The following is a 21,094-nucleotide window of genomic DNA, read 5'->3' on the forward strand; positions in this document are numbered from 1 at the left end:
ATCTCCTTTCCCACGTTCTGGGAGAGCAGCTCACACCTGAGGTAGACTTCTACCGACACAGCTTGTCTGACCACACTGGATGCTGTAGCTGCTCCTTGTTTGGTCTCCAGTTCCCACATACTAATCCAGCACGAAGCCGCATCCTTCCAGCGTCAGACAGATTTGGCGGAGGATCGCATCGCTCTCAGCTCTGTCCTACTCAGTTCTGTGCTGCATATTCTAACGTGATAAAATAGGACAGGCTACTGCTCCTTCCCTGTAAATTGGAGGAGTGTTTTACTCAACCCTCTTGTCTCCTACTGCTTTAAATGCCACCTTAACGTACAGCGCTTACATTCAGCGACTCTGTTTCTCCAGGTGGCAGTTACCTATTGTGCACTGACACCAGCAGCCCTGATAATAAGCTACTTAATGAACATAATTTATGAAACAATTAAACTAATTCTCAGGAATTCTAGCAAATGAAAAATGCTCAAGTTAAATTCACTTTGTACACAAGGGTATTGGAACCTCAGTTCAGTTCGGCAGCTCCTTCCTTAAGAAACGCAACAATTGCAATTAGGTTTTATGTATGTCATTTGCTTCATTTGTCACACGGCTCCAATTCCGCACCTTTCAAATGCCTTGAGCTCCCCCTCACAGTTGCACCAGAGGTGGGAAAGTTAAGAGAGAAGCTCCAGTTCATTTATATCTCTTGTTTTTATTGATCACCGGTGTGCAATTAAGAAGAGGAAAACAAAAAGAATGTAGCAGGAGACCTCTGAAAAGATCAACAGTCCCCAAGACTCATATTATTGATTTAATTAAAGCAATGAGTAAATCCTTTTAAATACTATATTTTCATACCTACTACCCGCAGGTTATCTCTACAAACAAATTCAGTAGCAGCATGAGTGATATGGGGTTTTAGGGAAAGTTTATCACATAACCCCTTCCCCACTAAACCTCTGCCTGGTGACTTCTGTCCCCGAAACCTCTTGAGTCTCACACTGCCCAGCTTACTTCAACACATATTTTCAAATACTTATGTTTTAAAGGCAAATGAGCTACCTGAGGTATGGGTTAGGGATCTGAAACACGTGGGAAGCGCCTTCATGCCTAGCTCCATATTAACTGCATCCGTTTACTACGACTTTGCAGAGGAATTCTGGCTGGGCCTGAACCAGACCTACTCCATTACCAGACAAGGGGACTACATCTTACGGATTGAGCTGCAGGATTGGAAAGACAACAAACGTTACATTGAGTATGCATTCAGCTTGGGAGGTCCGGAAACAGCCTACACTCTCCAGCTTTCACGGATCTCCGGGAGCATCCCCAACGCCCTGCCAGAGCAGACGGAACTGCGGTTCTCCACGGCAGACCATGATGTGGACGTAATAAAAGACTTCAACTGTCCAGAAAACTACCTAGGTATCAGTACGCTGGGTGTACCAACACGGGAGTTTCTTCATTACATGAAGGCCAGTCGAATGCTTTAGCGGGTAGTCACTGGTGTCAGCCTGGCTTTACATACCGCAAGGGAGGGCAGCAGCATCTTTCTGCTTGCAGGAAAGGGCAGATGTTTTTCGTTGGCAGACAGCAGGCCCCTACAACAACGAGGCATCACCTTTGTGGTTTATAGACAGGTAAAGCTGTGCGAACGACCAACGTCAGAAACAGAACTAGCAGCACATCAAATCCCGGGATGAGGTTCTGAGCTATGAAGTACAGAGCAGCTCTTCCTCTGATGCCCGTGCAGTGTGGCAGCCCTAGGTTGGGTTGGTTAATCCTCCTTGCAAACAAGAGAGAAAACAAACTGACTCTTAAGTCTATTTTGACTATAAATGCAAAGTTGAGAGTGATGGTGGGTTTCCATTCAAAGGAAGATTTTAACTGTCTGTCAAGTACACCCGCTAGAATCACCCTCAAACGAGCAAGAAAGATGCAAGACTGAAGACTTATTTCTTCTTAAGAATAGTTTTGTTAAAGGATTCCTAATTCTTTGATCTTATGAAGCTTTTATGTTTTGCCAGTTTACAGTAAAAAGCAAACAATTGAAAAAGCAATTAATGATTAAACCACAGGATACAGAATTGCCCCTGGACACTTGCTTCATGCAACAAACATTTTGTTCACCATCTGAAAATTGTTAATGCCTAAAACAATGCTGAGAGTGTTACTCAGCTCTAGTGACCACAAAGGAACACGGTGCTAAACTTTCATTTTCAGCAAAGTCGCTGCCAGTCCCTTGCAAGCACAACTGGGCCTACAATTTACAGAGACAAGCCAATAAAAGAGATAATTTGTTTACTAAATGCTCTGCAGTCTCCTGTAGACACAGACAATTAACTATTTTTACCTGAGAAAAACATCAGCAAAGCAGAAAGTCAGTTGTAGAGGGTCACAGGAAAGACGGAAGCGTGGAGCTCACAAAGTGTCCCAATTCAGTGGCAGCATTTGAGTGTGCAGTTTTCCATGCACCACTTCTTGCATGTGAAGCAGACCGTGACGGGGACCACACCATCTTTGCATGGGTCCTCAGTGGGTAAACATACAAGCACCCAGCCGCCTGGGTATACTGGGTAGCTGCCAGTTTTGCTGGAACTGGTCTGAATGGTATGGTCTAACAGGTTGGGGTTCAAAGTCACTGACTTTACAACGTTTTTCCTTAGGAGGCTGGTGGCACAGTGAGTGTGAGGAAACCAATCTTAACGGGAAATACGTCGCACCAAGGTCAAGAGGAAGACTGGACAGAAAAAAAGGCTTATACTGGAAGCCTAAGAAAGGAAGATACTACTTGCTGAAGTCAACCAAAATAATGATACACCCAACAGATTTAAAAACTTTTGACTGAATGCTCAGCCCGATGCATTTTAACCCAGCGCATGTACACGGAACATTACTACATCAGAGAAGTTCACGTTATGTTTAATAACAGATGCATGTCTAAATCGGCACACTGTATGGTGTAATCTCCAGTGACATAAACCCTCAGGCATTTGCGATGGTCTTGCAGTCTGTTTGGTGAGTATTCTCATTCCCCCTAGCCTCGATGTCAATGTGCTGTAGCTTCCGTGGAGCTTTCACCTCCCAAGGATGCCTGGGAATCGACCACCCATTCATGTAATACACGATACTGCTCGGGGAATGGGTTTTCAGGCTGTTGCACTCGTTTCTGGGTTGTGTAGCAGGGAACAGGACAAGTGTTTCAGTAAACAAAGGGCTGGCAAAACCCTATGGAAGACATTTAGGTATCAATGTATAGGGAAAAAAGAAATTTTGTTTCATAAAGTACCCACTTTGATGTTTGGTTGATGTCATTGCTGTGGAATGTTTCTGTCAGCAAATGAAAGATGGGCACTTCCCCATTTTAGGGTTCTGTGTATTTCCAGACAAATTTTCAGCGTACAGCTCAGGCCAAGCTTCACTGAAGCCCTGTACTCAGGCAGCTATCGCTGTGTATGCACATCACACCGCCACGCCACAGACCCAACCTTTCAGTACCACGCTTTGAAGAGTAACTTCAGAGCTACGCTTTCTCACTGCAAGTGAAGAGCTAAGCTTCAAGGCTTACTGAAATGAGAAAGAGGTCTCTTCCTCTCATCTGAAATGAATTCAGAGCCATGCCTTTGCGACCTTTCAGTACACCTGAGTAACTGCATGAAAGACCCAAGCGAGCACACGACAAAGCATCTTTCAAATAGAGAACAAATAGTTGCCTGTGGGAGGCAACTCCAACGGAGCCAACGGTACCACCCAGCAAGGCCTGCAGGCACAACCTGCGTGACCGTGTTGGCCCTGCTCCTGAGAACACATCCACGTTCCAACTTCGGCTGCAGAATACTACCAGGCAGAGGAACTATCGACATGCATGTGGGTGGCCGGCCGTGGAAGCGCCGACTGACAAAGACCCCAGTTCTGCAGTTACGCTGAGTCATATTGACTTACATATCTTACCTCACCCTTGTACAGTACGAACTTCTTTACCTCAACATTTGCAACCATTCAGAAAATGGCTTTAAACTGTGATTTGTCAGGGTGAAGCAACTGTGAACAGAATGTGCTAATTACAGAGAAGAGGCAAAAATACTTTTACTCTTTGTGGATTTATTACAAAGAAGAGATCACACAGTGCTGCTTGTTTGTACTGGTGTCTTGTAGTGTTTAATCACCTGTCCAACCTCTAAAAATAACTAAATGAGTAAATTAAACTTTTGAAAAGACTTGAGATCTGGAACTTGACTAAACTCTTTCTTGTAAGCTTTGGTTTATAAAAACCTGGTTTGTATTCATCTAACTTTTACAACAAGTAGTAGCTGTCTTGGTGAGTAAGTTGGTGAAATTACTCAACTGAAGACAACAATTCCACTCAGAGGTGTAACGTCTTCAAAGGCACTGTGAAAAAGATTGACACGACTAGTGGTACATAATGACAAGAAACCTCCTCCCTGCCTGGGCACAGTTAGTGAAAGGTTATTGTTTTCCAAGACATTTCAGAAAAAATTCTTATCTTCCACATCCTCAGAAGATTTTTTTTTTCAAACACTGTAAACAAAGAAATTGCTTTTCAATCAAAATGGAAATATGAACAAAGGGGTTACGCCTTTTCTTCATTTTTATCCCCCACTTTTAAGAAGAAAGTCACTGAAAGAGTGAAAAAGTAATAAAACCAGTAAGAGAATGATGACTTTAGCACACAGGCAAAGAAAAAAACTACATAAAACTAAAGGAATTCAACTAAATATGACTGAGAATTTTGGGAAATAGAAAAGCCTCTCTCATGTTCCTGTTCACAGCCAAGTTTTTGCAAGTATGTCCCTTCGCATCTCTATTTTCTGCTGTGTCAGTCTGGATCCTTCTTGTTCCTCTGGCACAGCAGATCTACGAATACAGCCAGTTTTGCAACAAACCAGATGATAAGGTAGGAATTTCTACATTTGCCAGTTTCAGGCCCCGAAACGCGAAACGTATTTCAAAACTCTAACCTGTACGTGGTATTTGGAACGTAGACATCCCTGGCAGGAAACTCCAGGATTTCTCTTGTAGGTCTAACTCTGCTGTCTGGGTAAAGTTTGACTTGCAACAGCTCTGGAGTTAGACAGTAATGGGGATTCTCTGGAGCTGGAGAGATGTCTATCTTTAACTGAGCTGTAAAGAAGAAAATGTTTTTATCACAATAAATAGAAGGTAATTTAAATCAAAAATCATACTCATGCTTTGTTTCTTCAGGTTAATATCCTATATAATATTTTCATAAATAAACAAATGATAAGTTACAGTCAGTGTGGATTTGTTAAAAAACAAGCAACAGTGAATCAAACTGGTATTTAAGGCAACTGGGGTACCAGATAATAAGAAGCAACAGAAAAGATGTATCTTAACAAGTCCCAAATGCTGTTCTCATAGGCAAGTTGGGGAAATACAGTCTAGCTAATGCTACTGTGAGGCCCAACTATTGTTAGAAACAGCACCCAAAGTCTCCTCAGGAATCTTGCCCATGAAACTGGAAGGCTACATCAGGAGCTGCTGCAAGCTAATCTGCACCAAGATTACTGGGTATTTTCCTCAGCAAGTGAGCTGATTGTACTGACAGCACACTGACCCGCTGGTGAACGGCACTGAGCCTGGAATGACTGTAAAAATTTGGGAGATGGGAAAGTCGGAGAAATGGCATCAAATGACTAAACATAATAGAGAGCAAAGGCCATCTTCAAAGCCAGGCTGGATGAGGCTGGGAGCAGCCTGGGCTAGTGGAAGGTGTCCCTGCCCATGGCAGGGGGGTTGGAACTAGATGATCTCTAAGGTCCCTTCCAACCCAAACCATTCTGTGATTCTATGACTTCCATTAAGAAGAAGCAGCCAAACATAAAAACATTTAAGAAAAAAAATAATTGGCACGGATCAATTTTGTAGAAAAGGGCTGGGTGAGAGCAGCGACAACATGCCAGTGTCCAGAAGAAAGGCACAACCATCCCAAGACGTATCAGTGCAGCATCATGGGTAAGACACTGGAGCCAAATCCCTCTGCTTTGCTTGGCACAGGGTCTCAGGAGGAGCAGCGTACCCAGTTTAGAGCACCGTGCTCAAAGAAACTCCAGCAGAGAGTAAGAAAACCACAACCAATTTTAAGATCACCACCTTTGAGAAAGGGCTGAAAACACCTGAGACTGGTTAGGCTAGAAAACGGAGGCGAGAAGGAGTGAACTAATAACAGCATTCAAGTACTTGAAAGGTTGGGATAACTGCCCTGAGGGCATGACAGACCATAATCAGATTAATCTGCAGCATGATCATTTTGCAACGTTGTCTTCCTGCTTAAACTCACTGCAAGGACAGCCGAGCGCCGGGAGAGACGGCCTAAGGAAGCGGCAGGATTGCTGTCACTGGAGATTTTTAGGAACAGGTGAAGTACATATTGTCCGGAATAGCACAGGCCAGGGACCAGCCATGTTTCGCTGCTGGTGTGCCAGCATTTTTACTTCCCTTTCTCAACCAGTGGTGGAATCTGTTGCTAGTAGCCAAGTGGGTGCCAGGAGAGAGCTCCTCTCAGCTAGAGAGAGGTAATTTACTGAGGAGAACAGAGGTTCCTCAGCCTCTGCTGCGTTTAGGGCTTTGGGATTTGCATCTTCTCACAGATGCCACTCTCGGTGTGACAGGAGATGCATGGGCACACATGCCAGTGAGAAACCTGCCAAAATGCCATCTTTAGTGCTGGCAGTCTAGCAGGGATTGCTGACCATGACTTCTTAGGGTTTTTCATCGGCTGACTTAGAAGAACTGGGTGGCAATTGGGAAGGACCAACCAAGTACCTGAACACGTGAGCCAAAAAGATCTCGTTCAATACCTGTGATAGGTCTCAGTCTCCGCAAGACTGACGATGGCCGCCTCATGTCAGCAAGGAACTTGTACAAATCTTCATCGCTCAGGCGATCGCCCTCCTGTTGGATGTCGGGAGGAAAATGGTTACCTTCAGGATTGCAGGAGAATGAATAAACCGTGTAACACTGTAGTCTCTTTCCTCTGACATCGAAGTGTACCTTCCCAGAACAAGGTGTTACGATTAACATGCTAAATTACAGTTCATTTCTCCATCCTTTTTCCTTATTAATCATCATGACGGCTGTGGGAACTTCTCATTGAAAACCTTTTCTCTCCTCATCAATATTATCTTTTTCAAAACTGAGAATGGCTGTTAAAAGGCTTCCCCAAAATATCCAATTTTTAGCAAGTATAATAGTTTGAAAAAGTATCCGTCATTCAGGCAGTGATGCTCGTTCCTTCTCCTCTGCCTGTGTCACTGAGACCCCAGAGACACCACTCCCAGAGCCCAGTTCCAGTCCTACTGAGTTTCATGAAAGCAGGGCGCACCAGAGGCACGAGTCACCCTCACTTACATGGTTTGCACCCGTATAACTTGGTGCCCTTGATGACATTTCTCCCTATTTACACTGCTGCAATGAAGGGCAGACTTTGGATGGCTACCCACAGTGAAAGTGGCACACAACCAAAACAATCGGAAAAAAAAAAGCTTAATCAACTTTCAATATACAGAATTTAAATCTCTGTATTCCCAATAATTGAGAAATCAGTCCCAAAAATATCTGGTGGTTCACTATAAAATCCCTTCTTATACATAAAGGTGACATTGAAATAACAATTTTCCCTAACCAGATGTGGCATTAAGCAAATTGCAGCAAAAATTAATGAACTGAAACCATTTTCTAAGCTTAACTAGAAATTTTATTTCACGTAATCACGGTCTATACTGTTTCTCAGGAAGATCCTAAGCTCTGGCTTAGAAGAGCTGCCACTCAGCAAAGCACCGCCAGAAGTGAAACGTTTTGTTTCCTCGGGCCTCCCTGGATGTGTCCAGGGAACTGATGCCAAATTGATGAACCGAGTTCTGAGCCTGCTGATGCTTCAACGGGATTCTCTATCACCAAACAAAACCAAGGGAGCCAACAGATCATCAGGATAAAGGCTATGCAACTCTTACACTAGGACAAATATCTGGAATGCTTTTTGGCACATACTAACCCAAAGAAGTTATCCTCAGTTTTTGTGAGCTTGGTCCTATGAGCGTTTTTCTAACTGTGTTGACCAGTGATTTTTCCATAGCATGTTAGAAAAATCTGGAGCAAAATAAACTGATATTCTCCTGGGGAGACCCAGTTCTATTAGCTAGAGTAGTTAATCCACGACGCCATACTGACACTTTATCATTCAAGTCAAAACAAGCTAATAATTTCAAACTCCATAACATAATTATTCACAGTAAACTTACTAAATGACTTCACCAATCGACCCACTGCTGGCAGAATTAAGCACAGGATGTAATAAACCCACTGCACGCGGTTCAAAGATACCCTGTGATGATCAGGGAAGAGGCATTATATGCACTGAAAGCATCACAAATTAATCATCTGGGTCTAAACTGACTTCACACAATCAAATCACTCTGCCCAAGGAGCAACTCCTTAATTAAAGAGCTTCATACAGTACCTGTTTGAAGAAGTTTGTCACTGTCAGAGTAGCTGGTCTAAAACTGGTCAAATTGCAAGCCTCATCCCCACTGGTGGTCCTCTCTAAGGAACGCCTCCCGACAATACTGGAATTCCGCCTCTCCGACCACGACCCTTTTCGTTCTTCAAAAAATAAAAAGGGAGAGGAATTAAAAAACAAAAGAGAAGAGAAACAATTGTCCAAGAGCCTACTTTTGTTCCAACCAGGATTTTCCGCAGAAGGAGATAGCTGCTGCTTTTGGAAATTATGCAATAAGCGTGATAGAAGAGGTGGTTATGCTAAGACAATCACACTCCTGAGGCATCGGGAGGCTATGAAGCACAGCTGACTACTTCTGCTCCTCTCCCAGCAACCTCACCCCAGCGCCTTACTGCTAATATAAAAGTCTTTATCATGGGGAGATTTATGTATTTCTCTTGCTCCGAAAGATGATGAAGTTGGCAGTTTTGGGGATGCTGAAGAGCAGTTTCAGATGAGCTGTGCGGTTCACAAAGATTAATCCACTCCTTTGGAAAATGCTCATCAGCCTGTAACGCGCTCTCAGTCTTAGAAGCCTGGTTTTAAATAATATAACAGATGGTTTGCTTGTAAAATCCTTGCAAGATAAATCCATTTGTTACCATGGACTTTTCTGTTTTATTTCAACCATGACCCAAGACTATCAGAAGGCCTAGGGCAGGGGGAGGAAGGCGATAAAAGGAGCAATGGTGGATAGAGAGCACGAATCGAGACTTCAGTAAATTCTGCATTTGTCCACATTCCCTCACGCAGATGCCAGATACCGTACCTCCTGCACCAACTTCTACTTCTGTGGAATCTCTTTCCAAACTTCCAGCGCTGCTCACGATGTTCATTAAATGAATGGCTGTCCAGGCAAAAGGCATTCGATACTTGCCTAGTCTTTGGCAAAACTGTTCTGCCTGGCACTTCAGTTTTTCCAACTTCTCCTTATTCTGTGAAGAAAAGATTCAGTCCAAGAGATTGATTCCAATAGAGGAATAGGAACAAAGGTTTATTTAGCAGAACCAGAAGTAATGATGGTATGTTAACAATGACTTCGTGCTTCACTAGCACCTTCTAGAGGAGGATCACGAAGTGCTGGGCAATCAGACTTCTGCTTCCCGAACCTCCCCCAGTGCCAGGAATGGGACAGCCGGAGTCAGAGCCGCTGGTGTCGACCCAGAGCCCCCGAATAGCCTGTCAAGTCCCAGTGAGCTCATCTGCACACTGGGCTCTCACGAAAAACTGAATGGTACTCTGTGAAGTCTGAAATGGGCCTTCCTAATGCGGTTTTATACAGCAGGTGCTCAGATCACCTGGAGTTGCAGGGGAAACTGAAAACGTTCCTCAAAGCAGCATCATGCTCATTTTATTGAGGAAAGAAAGGAGTAAGGGAGGACTTTTCCATAATTCTGCATATCAAAGGGCAATTTTTCACTTTGGAAAGGTTGTTGGCGACAAGCCTGTAAGAATTTCCCAGAGAGGGGGATGGGTAACAACAGAGAGCGCTCCCTTGCTCACATTCTTCTAGTTCAGGACCTGCTTGTGCACCCTGCTGGGAAGGAGACCCTGGGGGAAAAATTAAATCACCTTCTCACCTACATTCCCAAGCATCTTGCAAATCCAATTCCAAAATTTCACCTAGGCCCACAGCCATTTGTGGGTCACAGGAAATGTAGTTTTTTACTTTTGTTACCTCTACCTGAGATGAAAGATGGCAAATTCCCCCATTGTGGAGCAGTGATATAAAGACAGAGATAGACAAAAATATGTGAACTCCTTCAGCTAAAAGTATGTTAGAACTTTAGGAAAGCAAAATTTTGTTAGAGTTTGAGCAAAAGTAACAAAGGCACATCCCTGCTCCTTTGAAAAACGCATAATGGAAAGGCTCACAATCACAGGAAGGGCTGGCATCTCTCTTTTTATTCCTTCCTTCAGTCCTCACTATCACCTTTCTACGTTCACTCAGGGAGAAAAGACTGAGGAGAGGCCATAGTCCAGGTGCCTCTGAATTCTGCAGATCCCACCAGCATTCCTGTTTGCTCCTCAGCATACCAAATCTGCAATTCCCACCCAGACTCTGACAGACTTCAACAAGGAGCCAGCTGCCAACTGCAGGGAATGAGATGGCATTTCTCTGCGGGGAAACCTCAGCTTTTGGTCCTGAGCAAAGGGCTTCTACAGCAAGGAGACAGGCTGCATTCAAACACGCATGGGAAGCCAGAGTCACTCAAGCTGGGGCAGGTCCCTGCCTTCCACCGCACTTAGAGGACAATGCCCAAAGGGCTGAGGGCAGGAACTAAAGGGACGTTGTTAATGGAAAAAAAAAACCCCGCTAAAGTATAAAATTTTAAACCTACCCTTACAGGTAGGACACCTTTATCCCTGCTGTTGAGTGTGGCCCTTCTTTACAGTATTAGGAACAAGAAAAATCAGCAGAAAATAACATCAAAAAAGAGCCAGAAACACACTGCCATTCACAACCAGGCCTGCTGGAGAATCTCCTGTGAACATCTCCCATTCACTCTGTAACCCTTCTAGAGGAAGGCAGAGGGGTTCTGATGGAGTTAAGTTGCAGAAGCAACAGAAAAGTTGAAGCTTTACTGCAACGTGAAGTCAGAGGCTGTCGTCCCTGGCCCCAGCCATAAGCACATGGCTGACCCTGTGGGACAGGGACTCCAAGATGACTGAGCCTGACGGTAACCACCCGTCTCCCCTGACGGCTGCAAAAACGATGACCTTTAACTGCTCTACCCCAATAAGGCATCAAAATTCCAGAGTCTTTGATTCTTTGGCCTTTAGAATTTGGCTAGATTCCCAATTAAAAAAGGATCTTTTTAACAACAGAAACAGTATCCATGGCGGCTAAGTCCAAGGCAAAATAAAAGAAACTTATGTTTAATTTGTTAACAACACGCCTTAGAGTGTTTGTAGTCAGATTTCATCAAAACATTGAAAGAATCTTACCTTTGCTGCATCAGATTCTTTAAAAATCATGTAAGGTTCTGCACACTCCCCAATATCTCCCTGCTGTAATACTTTTTCCAACTGAGAAGGGAAAATGAACCATTATAAGGACATGTATCCAGCAAGGACTGTTAAATTAAACAAACACTAGGAAGCAAAAACATCCTTTTGAAAGAGTTAAAGCTCGATTTCCCTTCGTGAGTCAGGGAACAAGCACTGCACTCAAGTTGTTAGAGCCATTAAGTTCCCAGATCTCCAGCTATAACTGAATCACACATGTAAAATATAGGTTCAAAGGGAATATCTACCACTTCACTTAGGTTTGATCTGTTCTAGAGCCACTTTTGGCTCATTTCTTAAGGTCTTAAAGGCAGCTTATACTGTCTTCAGCATCATCATTTTCGGAATCCTCTTCTCATTTCTGTTCTCCACATTAAGGACCTATTGCAGCTGCAAAAAAGGCCACTCAGATGCACCCAGCTAAAACAAGCACTGTTTTAAATCAGTGTGTTTTCAAATCAAATACTAAAATAATCAAATAATTAAAATTAGTCAAAGAGTAGATGTGTGCTTCTGAAGTCCCCAAGTCAGTGTTTCTTGAATACAAAATGCTTAACACTCAGTTTCTAACAGAAACACCTTCCCTATCACACACGAGAGGCCTGTTTCTTTCAGAACCATCCTGGCCCTCCCTCCCACGCTACTGTGCACATGCTGTTACTAGGTTATCTTTAAACTTCTCCCATGCTTATGAAGTGCCATTCATACTTGTTTATTAGTAGAACCCCAAAGCCTCCCACAATATAAAGAACAAAGCCACTTTCCATCAAATCTTGCGCTCCCCAGTGAGTTTATGCTACCAGTACCAGCTGGCAGAAAAGTGGTTTCCCAGTGAAACCCAGGTGAAAATTCACCCAGGAAGACACGCTATGCATCTGTCTTATTTATCCCCAACCATATCCTTTTCATCATCAAATCAAAAACCACCTAAGCCACCAGCTCCTCTTGGATCACTGGTTTTACAAGCACTAATGTGCAGTCACAAGCTCTTTCGGACAGTTTCTCATCTCATAAATATGGGGTTCGCTCTTCCTCACATCGTGTAAAAATCAGAAGAGTGAATGTGTGCACACAGGCAGAATGTGATTTTTAGAAGGAATTCAGAGAATCCTATAAAAAATTGGAGATCAGAATACGCTCCAACACCACAGAAAGCCTCATACTCACCTGGGACTGTTCGTCATGCCACAAAGCCTTAATTCATTTCCAAAAGCTGATTCCTCATGTAAGAAGCAGTTCGTGAAGAACTTGCCCAAACCTCAGTCAACAGGGTTCTCAAAACACAGCACTCAGCTGGCAGGCAATGAAACCACTGCCTGTGACCCAAAAGCATGTGCTGAACTCCTTTTTTTATAACAGCATCATTTTTTACACAGAGACCAGCCAAAAAAACCTTACTCAAATGCCAATCTGAGCTAGTAACATTTGGGCGCTCACTGAACCACATGAAAGAAGAGAAAATAACTTTTATCTTTGTATACTTTATTCCAGGAGTGACCAACGTGGCTTTGTATTTCAGTTATGGATCTCACTCTCTTAGCCATTTCAATTTTTGAAGACGTTTGAAAATCTGGTTTAAGGGCAATGTATCATTTTTGGAATGAGATTCAGATCAATATATATTTTTAAATCGCTCGCTTATCTATCCTCTTCAGGAGTCAGCACGTTGTTTCACGTGAAAAACAAGGTCAAGCCCCAGAAAGCTGCTCTATATCAAGCAAACCTTTGTGCTCTTCCCAGTTTTTCAATAATACAACAACGCGTATCTCCCCTGAACTGCTTCTGTTACAGAGGAACTTCATGTACTCAGTCAGAATATCTGAAATTAAACAGAATTTATGCTTTGGAGAATAGAATTCTGCTCTCCAAATGCAAATAAGAAGTCACCTAGTCAGCCAGAGGTTTTTACACTTTATTTTAAATAGAAAACAAGAGCCAATAACAGCTTAAGTTCCTGGCATTTCTCACCTTTATTACCAGGAAGACATCCTGAGAGGGGTAGGTGATAGAAAAGATGGCAGATCTGGCCAGCGTGGATATAGCTGCCGGGGGCACATGTGGACGAAGCATTCCCTTCATTTGTTCCGAGTTTAAGTCAAAGTAGAAATTCTCTGAAATCTAAGGAAGACGTTGGGTAGCTTCACACACTAGTTATACTGTATATTTTTGGTGAAATCTTCATAAACACAACAGACAGCTTCAAAACACATGTAAAAAAACTACCAACAGTGCCTCCTTTCAGACCACGTATGAAAAGAAACACAAAAGGGCCTCTTTGTTAAGAAGTCAAGGCGGTGGGAAAGGAGCAAACAAAACATGCTACCTATAAGATTTCCTCCAGCTCCTGTAAGGAATGCGGTTCCATCACAGGACTAGGAACTACAACTGCTATCTGAATTGAAAATACTGAGGTATCAAAACAGAAAACGACCTTTAAGATCATTCACAGAAAAATTAAAACCAACACATCTTGAAGGACAGCCTAGCTTTCTACGCTGAAACACCAAACCCTCGACTGCGTCAAGGTTTCCCAGCCAAAATGAACGTGAGCTGGTTACCGACAGCAGAGGTCACTACAGAACTTAGGTTAGAGGGAAAAAAATGGAGTAATGAGATGATAAAATTGGCTTATGAAAGGTGATTTAAATATTAAACAAAGTTCACATAATATTCCACATACTCTCATCTACATAACTTAAAACTCAATGCATTAAATCCAAGTCTTAGAGATTAATGTCAAAATGCATATTTTTAACATTTTTCTCTCTACTACTGCTAATATCTTGAATTAGAAAAACAAAGAGACTCTTCAAATATTAAATACAGAACATAAACAGGGAAATAAATGCATTTTGTGTTTCCTATAACCTAGATCTTGAAACGACTCTTCGGTTTTGGTTTCATTTTAGCAATTTCAGTATGTATGACTTTCTTGTGCATTATTAAAATGTTACTTGGACACATACCATGCTGAATCACGAGAAAGAGATTAAGAAAGTCATAAAAACTTAATCTAAATAAAAGGTTTCAGTTATTAAAGTTCTCCCTGGGGAAGAGCCTTCTGAAAGCCAAGATTGAACAATATATATAGTCTGATTTCAGGCACTCACATATCAGATAATATTTTTAGAAAGGTGGTTATACTTCAACTGTTTTACTAAGCAGAAGAACACACGAAATGCCTTCACCGTTCTTTCAACCACTAGTGAGTCACGGTCTTCATAAAGGCTTGTTTCCAGAATATATTCCCTTTTTTTAATACAGGTCTGCAATGTCTCAGTGGAAACATCATCACTCAGGTAATTAAAGACCTACCTTTTTCTTTTCTTTAACATCATACAAAGCCAAACTTGCAAAAATGGGCTCAATTTCTATTTCAAATCTGAAAGAAAGAAACACACAAAATCAGTTGACTTGCATTTTGTACGAAAGACTGACCCACTCCCACCCCAAATCCTCCCGGGGTAAGGTGGCAGCTGATGTCAGGGATAGCTGAGCCCACCTAAGGGCTTGCTCCTGCCAAAAGGATTAGGGTTAGGGTCTCGCTTCCCAGTTTTCCCCCCTCTCCTCTCCTGCCCTGCTTCCTCTGCATCGGCTCTGCTCCCTTCCCCCAGAACTCGCGTTGGTGCCCCCTGGACCTTCTAAACGCCACTTCAGCTCGCTGACCCAACAGCGGTTGGGATTAGGGTCACGGGACACAAAGCGTGCTTCTCTAGGTGCTTATACGTCTGCTTTGAAAGCGCAAAGCAACCTAATAGCTCCCTTACAGGGAGAGGAATTATTAATTGGGATAGCCGGGCCACTTAGCTCCTCTGATTACCCTGAGAAGCCGTGCCATGGGCTAACTGACTGCTGACCCGCTGACAGGGCGAAATGGCCTGCTCCTCTCAGCATTACTGACCAGAAAGCTCCTTCCTCTGGAGAGTCAGGGACAGCTGTTTTGGCAATTTTCAACATTTACCTTTTGCCAGAAAACACCAACATCTCAAACTCTCTCAGAAAGGGGTCAGTTTTTCAGAGCACCCGTGACCAAGTATTTGTGCTATGTGAAGCACGTCCAATGAAAACACTAGCCTACCAGAGCTAAGCTTACTGCTAAATCACCTGGGACGTTAAAGAAATTAAAATATATTCAAAATCTGTCCCTGCTCCAAAGTGAGCAGGGGCTGAAATGCCATCCTGAAATGCCATCCTCCTGTTTCACAGCCTGCCCGTGAAACAACTGCCCAATCCAGGCTGGGATAGCCCCACGCACCCAGTCCTCCTCGCACACAGCTCTCAGCTTTTCAGCCTGGGATTCTCTCTGCCAACGGGGAGAACAACATCCAGGACTGCATCAAACAGGTATTTTCTCTAGTTTTGCAACAAGGGTGAGATTAACCCAAAAATGACCCTGCTTATGCCATTTTAGCCCTCTCCCTGGGGAAGAGGCTAAGACAGCACAGTCTTGGATGCTTGCTATTACCCCTGTAAGTACAGTTTCAGAGATTACTTTGGTACACAAACAAGCATGTACTTGGGCAGATTTGCCATAAATTTACAGTCAGGAAGGGATGCTTAAATAGCAGAAAATGTTAATTTCCAGCGTCTAACTTATTTATGCTAAAGACACCATCCTTTGGAGAGAGAGCTCCACTGCTGCTGCGTATTATGTTGTTCCAGTTCATAAAAGGCTGCAAAATCAGTTCATCTCTATGGCTATATTAGGTCCTGAAGTACTCTACGAGCAGGAGATATGTCCCACACATATATCTCAGTTATGAGCCGCAATGTAGTCTAACTGGAGCTCTCTAATAAGAAGGGTTGACCTAACTGAGGACACAGAAGATGAATACAGCAGTGTGGAAAATCAGTTTTGTACTTTATTTCTCCAAGGGAATAACAGTAAAATTTTACCTTGTGTTATTAGAGAAGAGTTATAGGCAATGAACCAGCTGCAGGTAACCCTATATTCAGGAGCTCCACTTCATTAAACTTGTTTAACAGGTTTCTATTCCTCCAGTTAATGCTTGCTAAGTATATAAAGTCTTCCCTCTTAAAGGGACATAGTCAAGGTTGTTGAGCCTAAACTTTGGCACATCTTTGGTTGTCTTATGTTTTAAGGCTTAAGCATTTTTAATCTTTATTTCCACTCACACACACTTAAAAATCCCCGATACAGAGCTGAACAGCAGTGCCTGACCAACTGCAGAGCCCTGACTGAGCGCAGCGAAGCACGCGTGCCAGTAATGTGGAACAGGTATAGCTACAGAGGGAAAAGCAACGCAGAGAGAAGCCAAGGAAGGTGAATACTTTCTATGTAACACCACTAAAGGAAGTCTTGAACATAAAACTGTCTGATGCACAGTACTGTGTAACTTATCCTTTATAGAACTAACCTTTAAGCCCACAACCAACCAGTGTTAAAACCCTTCAAGGGTAATAAACAAGGCAGCAGAGTCATCCAGATGCACATGGAAACAACAGCAGATTGAAATTCTCGATGTCTGTAAAGCAGCTGTGTGTTGGAGCGATACTTACTTAAGGGACAAACACTTCACCAGGAGTCTTTGGCCAAAGTGTTCTTTGGGTACTTCAGGGACACTAAGTCGTTCTATAGGCTCCTCCTGAAATTCGTCACAGAACAGCAATTTAGAGACGCGACACTTGTACAAACCGCTAATACCATGGTGAAGCAAACCCCTATCACTTTTTTCTTCCTAAGACACCAGCACCAATTTAATCTGAGGCTTACCAGCACGTTGCATTCAGCAGCAGCTATAAATATGCTAAATTAAATCCCTTTAATGTTTCTACATTATAGGGGATTGCATAACCATAAAGGAAAACCAATCTTCAGGAAGTAATATCTGTGACAAGACAATATGCGAAAAAACATGCGACCCACAAAACAGCCAAGGCTCTCATGGATATTAAACATGGGTGATTTTAACTCCTTCACATTTGTGGCAGACTGGCAGTTTTCACATTCCCTATATCCTTCACTTCTTTAGTCTAACCCACATGTATATAAAAATACCTCCTCTGGGGCTGGGTGCAGTGCAAAAAGCTCCTTGTGCCTACTGGACTTCCTCTGGTCCTCATTGTGGTGGTCGATCTCTTCATTCGGGGTTCGGTCCAGCAGGTTTGGGAGAAGGGCATCTGGGAGGGAGTTCTTCAGATCAAAAATACTGCATGCCCAGCTGCCCCGGGGAGTATCGTCGATCGACATTGAACGTCGTTTAAGGTCGTCCTGAGATTCAACAAATTAAAAGCAACTTATAATGGGAAAGGGACTGCACTTTTAAAATGCGACTATAAATTAGGTTTTATGCAGCAAGGTTTTAAAGGTACATTACTTGTTCATCCTGGTAACTGTTGCCATCTGGAGCTTCATCAGACTCAAAGATCTGTTTGGGGAGTCCCTTTTGCCTCTCCTTCTGTTTGTCTAAGGTGTTGGGATTAAATCCAGTTCCCAGCTTGTGATATCTGAAAACAAAGTATTTCAAATGCATTTTTAACATCATTTTTGACCACAAACCCAGAAGCAGAATTACAGAACAAACCCAGTATTATCAGTGTGGGTCCTCTCAAAGCATAAAATGCTCTCTGCAAACAGTATTTCCAGTCACCATCCACCACTGTGGCTGGGTAATAATCTAACAAACAGTATTCCAGTACTACAATGTGACTCTGTTCAACTGGTGATGTCAAAAGTGTTATCAATGGCCAATTAAGTTTATCATAAAACGTGCGATTGTGATGCCAAGCTGAACCCAGGGCAAGAGCATGAGGACTGAAGGCCAGTGGTTCTGCTGCAGCAAGAACTGACCTGGAGCAAACAATATCAGTAACTTGAAAACCAAAACACCAACTTCAGGTAAGACTGCGAGAAGCGCAGAGGTTCTAAGCACCTCTGGAAAACAAACAGACTTTCTGACCCCAGCTGAAATAAGTAACTTCCCAGAGCTTTTTTTAAGCAGAACTGGGTCCTCCAGAGCTTTCCAAGGTGTCAGAGCGGTTGCTAGTAAACAGTCTGTCTACTGCTGCTGACAAGATCAGATCGCTTTGACTCACAGATTTTTGGATACCAAATGGCACTGCGTCTGTATTTACACACACATATGGCCAGAGCCGCAGTCTCCTCACAGCACGCACTCGGCCCGAAGTAGTGCTGGGGTCACATCTAGAATTAGTTGTTCTTATCCCGCCCTGTCCCTGAAGTTACCACAGAAGGATGCACAGACATGTGAAAACCATGGCCAGTGAAGAAAACTTATTTACCTTTTCCAACACCCTTAATCACTGAACGGATGGATTTTTCTGCCCCAAAAAACCATTTTGGTTACAAAGAACTGTAGACCGAGACTGAAATAAAGACTATTTCCCATGGGGTGGGGGAGAGAGAGGGATGCCACACCAGAAGTCATGTTCTTCTAAAGCTAAAGAGCTGGATTTTTTGCCCCCTGAGCTAGTCAAAGCACTGGTAACCACCCAAGAGGATGGATTAAGAGAAACTTGTTACCGACCTTTCTTGAGACACAGTTCCATCCTTCTCAGCCAGGCTTTCGGGCTCTTTGCCTGCTTCAGCAGTAACCCTTCCATTTCTACCACTGCCATGATTATATCCAAGTAAAAAGTGCTATGAATGTTTATGGAAGTCCCTCTGCTCCCCTGAAGGGGCAAGGCAACCTTTGACTGTAGTTCAGTAATCACTCATCACACCCTCCACCCACTCAGGCAACTCTGATGCAGAACGCAACCTGCAGCTAATCTGCACGGGACAGAAAGCTGTACCGTCTCCAACTAAACCTCCTCAGGGCAGGAATCACAGCCAGGAGTTCCAGATACCAGCAGAAGTTGATGAGAAAGCAAGAGGTGTGCTGGCTCAGGTGACACCGTCCAAACCTACTGCGTCTTCTAGACTGTGCCCACAAAGGCTGGGAGTTAATAAGGCATCTCTCTCCCATCTTATTTCTGGGGTTGGGTTTTTTTGGTATGAGATTACAAACCACGTTTTTATTAGGTCATCTTAGCACTGCAAAGCCTATCTCCAGCATTCCCTGAAGTGGTTCACAGGACAACATTAAACCAGTGAATTGCAGCAACTGCCACGAGGGCAGAGCTGTAGCTGTAGTCAGGTCGTTTGTAGGTGATGCACATCACATGGATCACTTACTCCTTGACAGCAGCTCTTGAAGCCAACAGGCTTTCATCACCCAACAGAGGAAAGCTACTCAGAAAACTTCCTGCTAATTTGCATAAATTAATCAATGCATGCACATTCTCTAAACTATTAACCCAGTAGGTAAATGTTGTGATAGCCCAAATATTAACAATTATTTGTTTAAATTACGTACTTTCTCAGAGTCTCTCTGGGAACAAATGAATGCTGCAGAAGGCTCCTTATCTATTAGGGGGTTGTACCTGCACATAAATCCTACTTTGTTACAAAACTAATGCAACTTCTCTCTCAAAAGAACTAAAAACATATGGAACAAAGAAAGAAACCAATGCTGCAGTTAGTTTTACTAGTTTGCATTCCCTAATTTCTCTACCATTCTAAAGGAGCAACTGTGGACTAAAATGGCCTAGATTTTCAGAAATGCCCCAAGGGGGTCTGAGATCTGATTTTCAAAACACAAAGCATCAGTTCAGCTAAACACAAATGATCAGTTCAGCTGAGCTGGGCAACCAAAAGCCAGGGCACAGGGAATCTGTAGCCCAGACAGTAATTTTTGAGCCTCATCATACCAGCTAGTCATCCTGCGAAAATGTAAAACTGAAATCAAGCTGAGAGATACCACAGGGGAACTCACTTTCTGTTCACAATCGCCCAGTCTTCCGTGTAGCTTCTTACACAGTCCCTCACGTGAGGGTCCATCTCACTGTTGAAAGAATAAAAACAACCAACCTTCAAATTCACAGACAGGACAATGACATCTTAAACACACACACTTCCGCTTCCGTTTGTATTTATGCTTTCAGGCGTTTACAGACAAAAATCCCAGGCTTCAGCCTCGCAGGGACTCAAATTCAGAACAAGGGAGCCCTTGGGCGAGGTGTCACCCTGTCCCCTCCTACCTCTCTTCGGGCACGGCCGACACAAGCGTTCGACATTCCCGGGGGGTGTACACCACCTCGATGTCATCGGGAGGAAACTCCAGCAAGTCTCGCAGGGGCCCCGACTCCACTGTGATCGGGTGTGTAATAAGGTAGTCCTCCAGCTCAACCGGGTCCACTGCTTCTGTAAGCGGCACCTGGGGAAAACAAAGCCATGGAAGGGTCTTAAAAGAGAGAAAGAAAAAGACTGAATCACATGCACCTACTCCACCTGGGTTTTTAAACCAGCTCTTCTGCCTTGCTGAGGAAACTTGATCTAACATCAGATGACAATTAACCCTACTGGTGTCAGTCTCAGCTAACACACAGCACATAGTTATTTTTCATGTCTTACCTTTTACCTGATTATTTCTCAGAATATTTCTATGATGCATGCCATCATCAGCTCAAAAAAAAAAAAAAAATCATCTATTCTCAAGAAATTCAGTAGTTTGCACCAAAAGAAAATCTTACACTTTA

The 21,094-nt window shown here is 43.3% G+C and overlaps 2 protein-coding genes across 2 annotated transcripts; one reads left to right on the top strand and one right to left on the bottom strand.

Moving 5' to 3' along the window:
• Nucleotides 1–1,094: 1,094 nt before the first annotated feature.
• LOC104503984 (angiopoietin-related protein 3-like) lies at nt 1,095–2,836 on the top strand. Its single transcript, XM_010155994.1, has 2 exons — nt 1,095–1,413; nt 2,655–2,836. Exons 1-2 carry the CDS (start codon nt 1,095–1,097, stop codon nt 2,834–2,836), a joined length of 501 nt encoding a protein of 166 aa, XP_010154296.1.
• Nucleotides 2,837–4,954: 2,118 nt separating this feature from the next.
• On the bottom strand, nt 4,955–20,772 carry LOC104505396 (dedicator of cytokinesis protein 7-like; the record flags this gene model as incomplete). The annotated part of the gene is made up of 12 exons (XM_010155995.1): nt 4,955–5,130; nt 6,828–6,921; nt 8,486–8,628; nt 9,294–9,459; nt 11,474–11,554; nt 13,502–13,651; nt 14,849–14,915; nt 17,054–17,139; nt 17,553–17,765; nt 17,872–18,001; nt 20,332–20,400; nt 20,597–20,772. Coding segments are annotated over 12 exons (1,551 nt in total), but the record flags the coding sequence as incomplete, so codon positions are not given.
• Between the last annotated feature and the right edge of the window lie 322 nt (nt 20,773–21,094).

Source organism: Eurypyga helias, unplaced genomic scaffold, assembly GCF_000690775.1.
Source record: "Eurypyga helias isolate BGI_N326 unplaced genomic scaffold, ASM69077v1 scaffold50177, whole genome shotgun sequence".
NCBI lineage: Eukaryota > Metazoa > Chordata > Aves > Eurypygiformes > Eurypygidae > Eurypyga > Eurypyga helias.